At 42.1% G+C, this 12,239-nt stretch overlaps 7 protein-coding genes and 2 non-coding genes across 9 annotated transcripts; 7 read left to right on the top strand and 2 right to left on the bottom strand.

Annotated features, from left to right (window-relative positions):
• Window positions 1-66: 66 nt before the first annotated feature.
• On the top strand, window positions 67-184 carry DI49_2147. Its single transcript has 2 exons — window positions 67-105; window positions 140-184. It is a non-coding gene; the product is annotated as a tRNA-Leu (tRNA).
• Window positions 185-468: 284 nt separating this feature from the next.
• Window positions 469-1,038, bottom strand: DI49_2146 (uncharacterized protein; the record flags this gene model as incomplete). The annotated part of the gene is made up of 1 exon (XM_018365286.1): window positions 469-1,038. The coding sequence occupies one exon, from the start codon at window positions 1,036-1,038 to the stop codon at window positions 469-471; it is 570 nt and encodes a 189-aa protein (XP_018222386.1).
• A 288-nt stretch (window positions 1,039-1,326) lies between these two features.
• Window positions 1,327-2,367, top strand: RNR4 (ribonucleotide-diphosphate reductase subunit RNR4; the record flags this gene model as incomplete). The annotated part of the gene is made up of 1 exon (XM_018365285.1): window positions 1,327-2,367. One exon carries the CDS (start codon window positions 1,327-1,329, stop codon window positions 2,365-2,367), a length of 1,041 nt encoding a protein of 346 aa, XP_018222385.1.
• A 367-nt stretch (window positions 2,368-2,734) lies between these two features.
• On the top strand, window positions 2,735-3,958 carry OKP1 (Okp1p; the record flags this gene model as incomplete). Its single annotated transcript, XM_018365284.1, has 1 exon — window positions 2,735-3,958. The coding sequence occupies one exon, from the start codon at window positions 2,735-2,737 to the stop codon at window positions 3,956-3,958; it is 1,224 nt and encodes a 407-aa protein (XP_018222384.1).
• Window positions 3,959-4,404: 446 nt separating this feature from the next.
• PBP1 (Pbp1p) lies at window positions 4,405-6,573 on the top strand (the record flags this gene model as incomplete). Its single annotated transcript, XM_018365283.1, has 1 exon — window positions 4,405-6,573. The coding sequence occupies one exon, from the start codon at window positions 4,405-4,407 to the stop codon at window positions 6,571-6,573; it is 2,169 nt and encodes a 722-aa protein (XP_018222383.1).
• A 504-nt stretch (window positions 6,574-7,077) lies between these two features.
• Window positions 7,078-8,715, top strand: ATF2 (alcohol O-acetyltransferase; the record flags this gene model as incomplete). The annotated part of the gene is made up of 1 exon (XM_018365282.1): window positions 7,078-8,715. One exon carries the CDS (start codon window positions 7,078-7,080, stop codon window positions 8,713-8,715), a length of 1,638 nt encoding a protein of 545 aa, XP_018222382.1.
• Window positions 8,716-9,085: 370 nt separating this feature from the next.
• On the top strand, window positions 9,086-10,576 carry ERG1 (squalene monooxygenase; the record flags this gene model as incomplete). Its single annotated transcript, XM_018365281.1, has 1 exon — window positions 9,086-10,576. One exon carries the CDS (start codon window positions 9,086-9,088, stop codon window positions 10,574-10,576), a length of 1,491 nt encoding a protein of 496 aa, XP_018222381.1.
• Window positions 10,577-11,218: 642 nt separating this feature from the next.
• On the top strand, window positions 11,219-11,659 carry CBP4 (Cbp4p; the record flags this gene model as incomplete). The annotated part of the gene is made up of 1 exon (XM_018365280.1): window positions 11,219-11,659. The coding sequence occupies one exon, from the start codon at window positions 11,219-11,221 to the stop codon at window positions 11,657-11,659; it is 441 nt and encodes a 146-aa protein (XP_018222380.1).
• A 172-nt stretch (window positions 11,660-11,831) lies between these two features.
• DI49_2139 lies at window positions 11,832-11,902 on the bottom strand. Its single transcript has one exon. It is a non-coding gene; the product is annotated as a tRNA-Gly (tRNA).
• Window positions 11,903-12,239: the final 337 nt, after the last annotated feature.

The raw sequence follows: 12,239 nt of genomic DNA, 5'->3' as shown, positions 1-12,239 counted from the left end.
CGTAACACGACCAGAAAAAGATTTCTTTAACTCCTCGCGCGCAAAACAAATTTTCAACAAATAAGTGGTTGTTTGGCCGAGCGGTCTAAGGCGCCTGATTCAAGAAAAAAAAATCTTGACCGCAGTTAACTGTGGGAATACTCAGGTATCGTAAGATGCAAGAGTTCGAATCTCTTAGCAACCATTATTACTTTTTATTTATTTTTTTATATCGAACCCGATAAAAACACCACGTCCGATTTCCGGTGGTACCTCGTATCACTTGTTCCCTCCCACACTGCGGATAAGAGACAGGGAACGGGAACAAGTGGGAATACGCGTCCCGCCGCCCTTTCTTTTTTCTTTTTCGATGCTCGTCTGTTCTGTTTACGTTTCACACAAAATTCAGGAATCTGGCAGCACGCGAGAAGCACCTGTGAGCGCATCACCAGTCCCGTGTTATACGACTGTCTGTCTGTGAGTGAGTGTTCACGCGTCTATGTGACTTCGCTTCCAGAGTGGTTGCCATGGCAAACCGTGCCCCACCCGCCCTTTCGCACAAACCACCAAATAGCAACAACACACAAAAAACACAGCATGAGCAAGCCCCGCCCAAGGCCCACGCAAGTGCAAGCGCCTTGATCCCGCCCATCGCCCGTGGCCTGGTCTGGTCTTGTCTCGTCTGGTCTGCCCATGCGCTGCGCGGCCACCCGCTCGCTTAATAAGCACTGTACGCCCACCGTCGTTTCCCCTTTTGAGTGCGCTTCCACCCACGCCCCTCAGCGACCCGGGCCAAGCAGGTACGACCATCCAGGACCGAGCATAGGAAAACCGGACAGCGCAGAACGTCGCCCGCTGAAAAGCGCGTTCCCGTGCGCCGCTTTCAGTGTGCAAAAACCACGTTTGGCAGTTATTGTTCACCACTGCGTCTCTTGCCTTTCCGATGGGCGTTGTTGTGGCAACAACATCGTCTGTGCTTACTGTAATCGGTGGACGGCGACCGTTCCATCCCCGACCCCATGGTACTCTGGCGTATAAAAACAGCGATTGAATCTCCATGTTCTTGAAGTTCCCATTGTCTGTCTCTCACTTCCTCCTCTCATTGTTTTCTCTGTTCCGGTATACAAAAACACCATCTATAGATACATCGGTTTTTCACCCATCACTGTCCCCTTATACTTTCAGTTTTCAGTTTTTCATTCTTTCTTTTTTTTTGCAAAAGGCCTTGTCTCGAAACAAAGAAAAAAAAAATTAATTCATTTAAAAAGGGAAAATAAAATTTTGCCAATTAAAAGAACAGATCTTTTAGCCACACATCAACGCGCGCCGTATACACAATCAACTAAAATGGAAGCACACAACCAATTTTTAAAGACCTTCGAACAAGAACGTCATGACATGAAAGAATCCGAAAAGGATGAAATCCTTTTGATGGAGAACAGACGTAGATTTGTCATGTTCCCTATCAAGTACCATGAGATCTGGGCCGCCTATAAGAAGATGGAAGCCTCTTTCTGGACATCTGAAGAAATCGAACTGGCCAAGGACTCTGAAGACTTCAAGCAATTGACCGACGACCAAAAGGTCTACATCGGTAACCTGTTGGCTTTGTCTATCTCCTCTGACAACATCGTCAACAAGAACTTGATCGAGAAGTTTTCTGCTCAGTTGCAAAACCCAGAAGGTAAGAGTTTCTACGGGTTCCAGATTATGATGGAGAACATCTATGCTGAAGTCTACTCCATGATGGTGGACGCCTTTTTCGAAGACCCAAAGAACATTCCATTGTTCAAGGAAATTGCTACTTTGCCCGAAGTGAAGGACAAGGCCGCCTACGTTCAAAGATGGATTTCCAACGAAGATAGCTTGTACGCTGAAAGACTTGTGGCTTTCGCTGCCAAGGAAGGTATCTTCCAGGCTGGTAACTACGCCTCCATGTTCTGGTTAACCAACAAGAAGATTATGCCAGGTTTGGCTATGGCCAACAAGAATATCTGTAGAGACAGAGGTGCTTACACCGACTTCTCGTGCTTGTTATTCGCTCATTTGAGAACCAAGCCAAACGTCAAGATCACCGAAAGAATCATCACCGAAGCCGTCGAAATCGAAAAGAAGTACTACTCTAACTCTTTGCCCGTCGAAAAATTCGGTATTGACTTGAAGAGCATTCACACCTACATAGAATTTGTTGCTGATGGTCTATTACTCGGTTTCGGTAACGAAAAATACTACAACGCCTCCAACCCATTCGAATTCATGGAAGGTGTCGCTACCGCTGGTAAGACCACCTTCTTTGAAAAGAAGGTTTCCGACTATCAAAAGGCTAGTGATGTGTCTAAGTCTTCTGCCCCCGTATCCAAGGATATCAACTTTGATGATGACTTCTAAGCCAACAATAGAGTTCCGTTGTTTTATCCTTGGCCACTTTTATTTATATATATATATATATATTTATGTATATGCGTAGGTACAGTTTAACTAAACTTAAGTAGAAATTTTTTGAAAGAGACGATACTTTTCTATTTTTTTCACCATTGACGACTCTTCTAATCAATACGATATTGATATAGAAAAAGTCAGTCGGTAAATTTGTGATATCCGTCAATCCTTTTAAACATCATATTACCCGGGGCATCGTGGCACAGAGACTTGTTTACAAACAATGCAAAGGAGAGTGAAGTTAAGACAGTTGTACGTAAGAGAGCTCATATACTGTGGAAGTCTGTAACTAATCGATAGAATTCCACATACCGGAATGGCAGCTGATAGGGGAAACTTGCTGCGAGACATCGAAAACGATTCGATAAACAATGACCAGGCCATGGCTTCGTCACCACACGAACGTACCTCAGAAAGCGATAGCAGCATCCTTATGGACGTCAACGATATTGGGACGTTGCGTTTGGATGTTGCACCAGAGCCTAACGGCATCCAATCGAAGAAAACACTCTTTTATGAGAATTCTGATGACGCTGAAGAGGAGGAGCAGAACATTCGCAAGAGCGCTGAAGAAGGACAGCAACGCTACAAAGCTTCCAAACAGCTCCGATTCAAGATAAACAAAGAGACCACAAATAATGGGCAACAGCAACTGTCTGGTGGAAGTGCGGAAAATGAAGAAGGCGACGTACGACCCTGGGAATTTAGAAAAGTAATACAAGCTGAGTACAGAGAAAGGATGCCGCGCAATTACGAGTTGAAACATTGGAAGAAGCCCTCCAAAGTGATGCTAGAGTCCATATTCCGTTTATTGGAGACCAATACGGCAAGCGCCCTCGATTCCGTTACTGAAAAATACCATGAGGAGTTGAACCAGATGACACACGGTGACAATAATGAACTGAACAGGATCTACAAGAAAAAGGAACGCTTGCTCGAGACAATCGTAACGAAAATAAACAAGAAGCTGAGGCAGGCAAAATTCCCCTCCAGAATATCGGAAAGAGACCTGGATATCGAGTATATTTATTCCAAGAGGCAATTTATCCAGAACCGTTATTCACAAGAATTACAAAACTGTGAGAGGCTGGAAACAAATCTTGCACGTGAAAAAAAACTACTGGAAGAGACTAAGAAACTCTGCAAAAACTTGAAGACAAGCAATAAAAGGCGGCTCACTGAGAAGTTGATACAAAGAGACCTCCATCCAGTACTCAATAAAGCCATGGAATACACATATGGGTTGGATTCCACTAATGGATCTGCACAGGCAGATGGGCAAGTGGCTTTTAAAAACGACGCCAACGAATTAAACCTGATGTGGAACGACCCTATTAAAAGCACGACCGATGTGGGACTCGACAACAAAGAAGTGTTTTCGTTGTTGCCGTCTTTACAAGAGTATGCAAGCACGTCACATGACCTTAAGGAAACCATAGATCGAATAGTTACGAACTCACATGAACGGGAAATCAAAGAATTGGCGGCATCTACCCATGAAGACCATCAGGACGATACAGAGGAAGATTCACAGGACTGAACATACCCACTTCAATAGTTTCCATAATTATCATCGTTAATATTTAATATATAGAATAATAAACTTCCGGGTTATACATCTTCTCCACAAACTGGTCTCAGAAAACCCCGCAGAGTCGCTGCAAATTGTGAGAAACTGAAAAAAAAAAAAAAGAGAAGGAAACAAAGCTCAGTCGGAAGGCATTTTATGTGCTTTTGAATTCGGATTTTTTTGTCAAGTAATCCCTAAATAGGCATACCTTTGGAAAGATCTTTCGAGAAGATATAGGTTAGTTCATTTGCATCTACTTCATTTCTGCCTTTATCCTTTTCAAGAGGGCGCTCTAATAATTTTCAATTGACCGTAAAGGGGAAGCAATAGATTCGATCATTGAAAATTCAAATTAATTGAAAAAAAAATATTCTTAGCCAAAGAGGTAATCAAACGAACTCGGTCTTTCGAACGGAATGAAGGGAAACTTCAGGAAAAGAGACAGCTCTACAAACTCAAGAAAGGGTGGTAATCCTGACAATAACTACACCAATGGAGGCGGTTCAAGTAACCAAAATAATGGCTCAATGTTCTATGAGAATGCTGAAACTACCAAAAATTTCAATGACCGCCAAGATTATTTACTAGTCAATAGTATTGGCTCCAATGTCACCGTGACTGTCACTTCTGGTGTGAAGTACGACGGTTTGTTAGTCTCCTGTAATTTGGAGTCCTCCAACGGTGTTGATGTGGTCTTGAGATTCCCCAAAGTTGTTGATGCAGGAGTAAGTAACTCTGTAGATGACTTGGCCAGAACTTTGGGAGAAACCCTTTTGATTCACGGCGAAGATGTCGCTGAGTTGGAATTGAAGAACATCGATTTGTCTCTTGATGAGAAATGGGAAAATTCCAAAATTCAAGAGGCAACACCCGCTAGAGATTCTGAAAAGGAAAAGGTTAATAGCGAATTGAATGAAAGCGGTAAGTTCAGAACTGATGTTGACATCTCTCGCTCTGGTAAAGAAATTAAGGAGCGTAAATTAGAAAAATGGACACCTGAAGAAGGAACCGAACGTTTCGACATCAATAAGGGACAAACCTTGGAAGACGATTCAACTGCGTGGGATCAATTTGCTGTCAACGAAAAAAAATTTGGTGTCAAGTCGACTTTTGATGAGCATTTGTATACGACAAAGATTAATAAGGAAGATCCTAATTTTGGGAAAAGATTGCAAGAGGCAGAAAGAATTGCCAAGGAAATTGAATCTCAAGGGCCCTCAGGTAATATTCATATCGCAGAAGACAGAGGTATTAATATCGACGATTCTGGCTTAGACGAAGAAGACTTATATTCAGGTGTTGATAGAAGGGGCGATGAGTTGTTGGCTGCTTTGAAAAGTAACTCAAAACCTAATGCAAACAAGGCGAGCAGATATGTTCCACCAACTTTGAGGCAACAACCTCATAATATGGATCCTGCAATTATCTCTTCAAGTAATTCTACCAACAACGAAACTGTTGCTGCTACTACTGTTACCACTCCTGCAGAAGCAGAAGCAACAAAGGAAAAAGTCTCTCAAAAGTCCCTCAAGAGCAAGAAAGGTTTAAGTAGCAAAGAAGCTCAAATCGAAGAATTAAAGAAATTTTCCGAGAAATTCAAGGTTCCTTACGATATACCAAAGGATATGCCGGAAGTTTTGAAAAGGTCAAACTCGACATTGAAATCCAATTCTTCGCTTCCACCAAAACCAATTAGCAAAACGCCTTCCGCTAAGACTGTTTCTCCAACTGCTCAGGTCATTGCGGGAAAATCTGAATCTAGAAGGAGTACAAGCAACATGTCTCAAGGTCAATCATCTGCGGCTCACACCACCAGATCGAGCACTTCATCCAGAAGACGTAACCATGGTTCATTTTTCGGAGCAAAGAATCCACATACCAACGATGCCAAAAGAGCAGCCTTCGGGAAAAGTTTCAACATGTTCATCAAATCCAAAGAAGCGCACGATGAAAAACAAAGACAACGTAACGCATCTGAAAGCATGGAACCATTTTTCATTGAAAAGCCTTACTTCACTGCGCCAACTTGGTTGAATACGATTGAAGAATCATACAAGACTTTTTTCCCAGACGAGAATACAGCCATACAAGAAGCCCAAACCAGGTTCCAGCAACGCCAAATGAATTCCATGGGTCATGGCGGGCCTGGAATGAATCCAAACATAGGCATGAACATGGGCGGGATGATGGGCTTCCCCATGGGAGGTCCAAACGCTTCACCAACCCCGATGATGAATGGTTTCGCCGCAGGATCCATGGGAATGTACATGCCATTCCAGCCTCAACCAATGTTTTACCACCCATCAATGCCGCAAATGATGCCTGTTATGGGAAACAATGGAGCTGAAGATGGAGGAGGGAACATATCACCTCATATGCCCTCAGGTTTCATGGCAGGTGGTCCGGGAGCACCTATGGGTGCATTTGGGTATCCCGGTGGGATGCCATTTCAAGGAATGATGGGATCAGGTCCATCTGGGATGCCGGCAAGTGGTTCGGCAATTCACAGTCATGGTCATGGTAGAAATTATCACCAAAGCAACCACCATGGTCATCGTAACAATAGTACTAGTGGCCATAAATAGTGAAACACGCGCACGTAAAAAGCAATATAGTTACAACTTTATGCATTCTATAAATATGGTATATAAATCTGTACTGCTTATCAATGAATAATAGAAATTTTATTATTTCAGCAATTATTACAATTCCAACCACACTGTCTTTCTTTACTTGTATTGAACTTCATTGCAAGAACACAAGTCATCAATATTTTAACCGCTACATATCAGGCAATATTGAGATGCCACAAGATACCGATAGATATTGCGGGATGGGACCCAAACGACATTAGCAAATTTCCGCTTTTAGTACCGAATTTTTTCTCACGGCTCTAAACGAGCGTAAACGATTTTTTGGGATTGACATTTCCTCGAGGCCTGTGAAATATTGAGCTATATGTTACTTAAAAGGCAATAACAAATGCGTAGGGCAGTTTCACACGTAGAAGTCATGATGTTGCTACTGCGCAAATACTCTTTAAGATCTACAAACGAACAATAGGATCAAGAACAGAAAACTGCAGTGAAATGGATAGTTTAGAGGAATACGAACCGCACGTTACGCAAGAGCTGATCGATCGTGGCCATGCAAGGCGCATGGGCCATTTGGAAAACTATTTTGCTGTTTTGCATAGGCAAAACATGTATTCGAATTTCGCTGTTTATGGGGAACTGAATAAGGCCGTTAGCAAGAGACAACTGAGACTTGCCTTGAGGTTATTGCTTCTAAAGTATCCAATTCTTTCGCATACAATTGTTCCCAAAAAATACCCTAACCACGAAGCGTATTATCTCAGTCAGGAATATCTGAATAAGCCGTTTCCTCAGCATGATTTTATCAAGGTTATACCTCACCTAGAACTGGAGGATTTAATCATGAACAGTCAATCAGAATACAGGGAAGTCATCAGCAAAGTTTCGGAACAATATAAGAATGATAATTTTAAAGTCACGAGTAGCTTAATCGAATTAGTCACCCCTATAATCGTACCGGCATGTGACCCGGAAAGGCCCAATTGGAGGCTTATTTGTTTACCTAGTAGGGATACTAGCGCGGGCGAGGCGTGGACCAACTTCGTTTATGTCAGTAACCATTGCGGCTCCGATGGTATTAGTGGAACGAATTTTTTTCAGGATTTGACTGCTTTACTCTCTACGATCGAGGAGAACGGGTTCGACTATGAGGAGGAGATCGTGGATAACAACGTCATCATCGACTATAACGAAGATCACAAAGAAATCTCGAAGCTTCCGATCTCCATCACAGACCGTATTGACTATAAGCCTAGATTGACGTCGCTACCTAAATTCTTCTTGAAGAACATCGTGTCTGAGTATTGTGAGTTCAGAACTTCCAATGAGTCGACAGTCACTTCCAGGTACTCTCCCTCCTCTAATGCAAATGCAGGTTTCAACCATCTGTTGCATTTCAGCGCCGAAGATACACAACAAATTAGGTCGGAAATTAAAAAAAAAGTTCATGCTGGATGTACCATAACGCCCTTCATTCAAGCCTGCTTTTTCGTAGCTTTATATAGACACGATAAAGTTTTCACCAAGTCCTTCCTTGAATATGGGTTCGACGTGGCCCTCCCAAGTAGCACAAGAAGATTCTTACCAAACGACGAAGAGCTAAGAGACTCCTACAAATACGGCGCAAACGTTGGTGGTTCACATTACACCTATTTGATCTCCTCTTTTAACGTCCCCGAGGGCGACGCCAACAAGTTCTGGCGTCTCGTCGAGTACTACCACGACTGCTTCTTAAAGTCGTACGATAACGGAGACCACTTGATCGGCTTGGGCACACTACAACTAGACTTCATCGTTCAAAACAAGAACGTGGACCAAATTATTTCCACCACCTACTTGGACCACCAAAGAGGCGGTGCCATCATCAGCAACACAGGGTTTGTCAGGCAAGATACGACCAAGCCGTACTACGCCCGCGACCTAATATTCTCACAGTCTGCAGGCGCCTTGAGATTTGCGTTTGGCCTAAACGTCTGCTCCACAAACGTTGGTGGTATGAACATGGACATGAGCGTAGTTCAGGGCACTCTACGGAATCGGGGCGAATGGGAGTCGTTCTGCGACGTTTTCTACCACGCCATCGGCGAATTTGCGTCGCTTGGATGCGATACTGCCGTCGCGGGTCTCGTATAGCTCGGACGGGCTCGTACAGCAAATAGGCGGTATATCGGACAGAGCTGATATAACACAATACGCTCGTAGTTGATGCATGCCGTGGCTGCTCTCGGTCGGTTATAAGTCTTCGCAGACAATAGTATTCTTGCCTCGCATGTACAAATGTTTTGTATTTAATCTATTATGTGTTTCTATGCTTTTTTTTCTTTCCTAGTATTGTTCAGTTTCTCTCTCTGTTCTTCCAGTTTTCTGTTTTTTTTCTCTTTTCTTTTTTTCAACTGGAATATATATATATATATATATCAGAACAATTGTCGAGTATTACACAATACAGGTTATTCCGAACAATTGAATAAAAAAAACCAATAATATATACAACGAAAAGGTAATGTCTGCTATAAACGTTGCGCCTGAGTTAATTAATGCTGACAACACAGTCACGTACGATGCCATTGTCATCGGTGCTGGTGTTATCGGTCCTTGTGTTGCTACTGGTTTAGCAAGAAAGGGTAAGAAAGTCCTTATCGTTGAGCGTGATTGGGCTATGCCAGACAGAATCGTTGGTGAATTGATGCAGCCTGGTGGTGTCAGGGCCTTGAGAAGTTTGGGTATGGTACAATCCATCAACAACATTGAGGCATACCCAGTTACCGGTTACACTGTTTTCTATGACGGTGAACAGGTCGACATTCCATATCCTTACAAGGCCGATATCGCTAAGGTTGAAAAATTAAAGGATTTGGTCAAAGACGGTAACGACAAGGTTTTGGAGGACAGCACTATTCACATCAAGGATTACGAAGATGATGAAAGGGAAAGAGGTGTTGCTTTCGTTCATGGTAGATTCTTGAACAACTTAAGAAGCATTACTGCTCAAGAACCAAACGTCACTAGAGTGCAAGGTAACTGTATTGACATTTTGAAAGACGAAAAGAACGAGGTTGTCGGTGCAAAGATTGACATTGATGGCCGTGGTAAAGTGGAGTTCAAGGCTCACTTGACCTTTGTTTGTGATGGTATCTTTTCCCGTTTCAGAAAGGAATTGCATCCAGACCATGTCCCAACTGTCGGTTCCTCCTTCGTTGGTATGTCCCTATTCAACGCTAAGAACCCTGCTCCCATGCACGGTCACGTTATCCTTGGTAGCGAACACATGCCAATCTTGGTTTATCAAATTAGCCCAGAGGAAACAAGAATTCTTTGTGCTTACAACTCTCCAAAGGTCCCAGCCGATATCAAGAGCTGGATGATTAAGGATGTTCAGCCTTTCATTCCAAAGAGTCTACGTCCTTCCTTTGACGAAGCCGTCAGCCAAGGTAAATTTAGAGCCATGCCAAACTCCTACTTGCCAGCCAGACAAAACGATGTCACAGGTATGTGTGTTATCGGTGATGCCCTTAACATGAGACACCCATTGACCGGTGGTGGTATGACTGTTGGTTTGCATGACGTTGTCTTGTTGATCAAGAAGATTGGTGAACTAGACTTCAGTGACCGTGAAAAGGTTTTGGATGAATTACTAGACTACCATTTCGAAAGAAAGAGTTACGACTCTGTTATCAACGTTTTATCAGTCGCTTTGTACTCGTTGTTTGCCGCTGATAGCGATAACTTGAAGGCTCTTCAAAAGGGTTGTTTCAAATACTTCCAAAGAGGTGGAGACTGTGTCAACAAGCCGGTTGAATTTTTGTCTGGTGTCTTACCAAAGCCTTTGTTGTTAACCAGAATCTTCTTCGCCGTTGCCTTCTATACCATTTACTTGAACATGGAAGAACGCGGTTTCTTAGGGTTGCCAATGGCCTTATTGGAAGGTATCATGATCTTAATCACAGCTATTAGGGTATTCACTCCATTCTTGTTTGGTGAATTGATTGGTTAATTCTAACCGAGAAAAGGAGAAAGGATAAAAACGTCAAACATAAAGCTGCACCATTTTCTTTTTTTAGGGATGCCAGTTTAGGAGGCTTGTACAGTACATTACGATAAACACATTATTTTTTTTTATTTATTACTTATTTATTTTACATATTTTTTAAAGAGAAAAAAAAATTATACATCATTATTATATCGAAATCCATGATTGCCGTACCTCAACTTTGAGTTCTTTAGTAAAATGGAGAGATTGATGGAGTGCGGTAGAAATCAGAATATGCATTGAAAACCATGTCCGGCTATCAATCGTCGATGATATTTTTCCGTAGCATATCGCTTAGTGTGTTAAGAGAGCACAATGCAAAGCCTCCCTACCTCGCAAACAGAATCATATGTGAAAATATCTGGTCAAAATGATAAGTTTTCATATATTTCAAGACCAAGTCAAGTGAATTAACAAAGCTTTTATTATTTTACGGGGCTTAAGCCTTTTTCTAGCTTAGCGCACATTTCAGTTTTCTAAGATCCTTTTTTTCTCATCTCTGCCGGGGTATTTTGACTAATACAGATATTAACATCTGTATAGTAGGCGATAAATCCTGTACAAGCAATAACCGCAAAATAAAGGCAACGTAAGATCTATCTAGTCATGGAAAGACCATTGTGGGTACGTTGGTTGAAAGTCTACGCAATCGGTGGTGCAGTTATTGGAGGAGGAGCATTGCTTTTCAAGTATACCACACCAACAGACGAACAGCTAATCAGCCAACTTTCTCCTGAATTACGTTTACAATATGAGAGGGAGAAAAACTTACGTCAGGCAGAGCAGCGGGCTTTAATGAAGATCGTCCAAGAGACTTCCCAGAGCGACGATCCTATTTGGAAAACAGGCCCTCTTCAATCACCATGGGAAAGAAAGGGCGATAACGTTCAAAGTAGAGACCATTTCGCCAAAGTAAGGGCGGAGGAAGTACAGAAGGAGGAACTATCTAGAATCAGGAACGAACTTTCTCAGTTAAGATCCGAGACTGAAGAGAACACAAAGAAAATTGTAGAGAACAAGCACGGCAGTTGGTGGAAATTCTGGTAACTTTCTTGCCCAGCTTTTGAAAGCACAACCCAAATTTATTTAATACTGAATGCATTCATGCATTTTATGATTCATTTATTTATTCGATGTAAATAGGCTTTAACAATATCAAAAGATATATCTAATTGACTTCAAGGTTTATTGTATGTTCGAAGCAAAAAACAAAAATAAATGCGCAAGCCCGGAATCGAACCGGGGGCCCAACGATGGCAACGTTGGATTTTACCACTAAACCACTTGCGCTTGTTTTTATTGATTGTTCCTTCAGAACTGTGAGACTGGTTAAATATAAAAGAAGTATAATCCAAGTCTTCTTGCTGTCATACTCATAAAAAATTGTGGGGGCGGCTTACTATGCAAATAAACAGTAATCTACGAATTAAAGCCAGCCCCATTTTTCATTGTATGTAATCCATTACTGTTGATAATTATGTTGGAACAAGATTCAACTATTGTCCATCTATTACTAATATATACGGTGTTAAAAGATGACATAAATTACAAGACCAGTAAGTTAAGATTCAAAGTGTCGTCGAAATTAATGGAAGCTGAAGCGCAAGGATTGATATTGTAATAGGAT

The sequence above is a fragment of the Saccharomyces eubayanus genome, chromosome VII, assembly GCF_001298625.1.
Source record: "Saccharomyces eubayanus strain FM1318 chromosome VII, whole genome shotgun sequence".
NCBI lineage: Eukaryota > Fungi > Ascomycota > Saccharomycetes > Saccharomycetales > Saccharomycetaceae > Saccharomyces > Saccharomyces eubayanus.
This window is presented reverse-complemented; position numbering and strand designations above follow the sequence as displayed.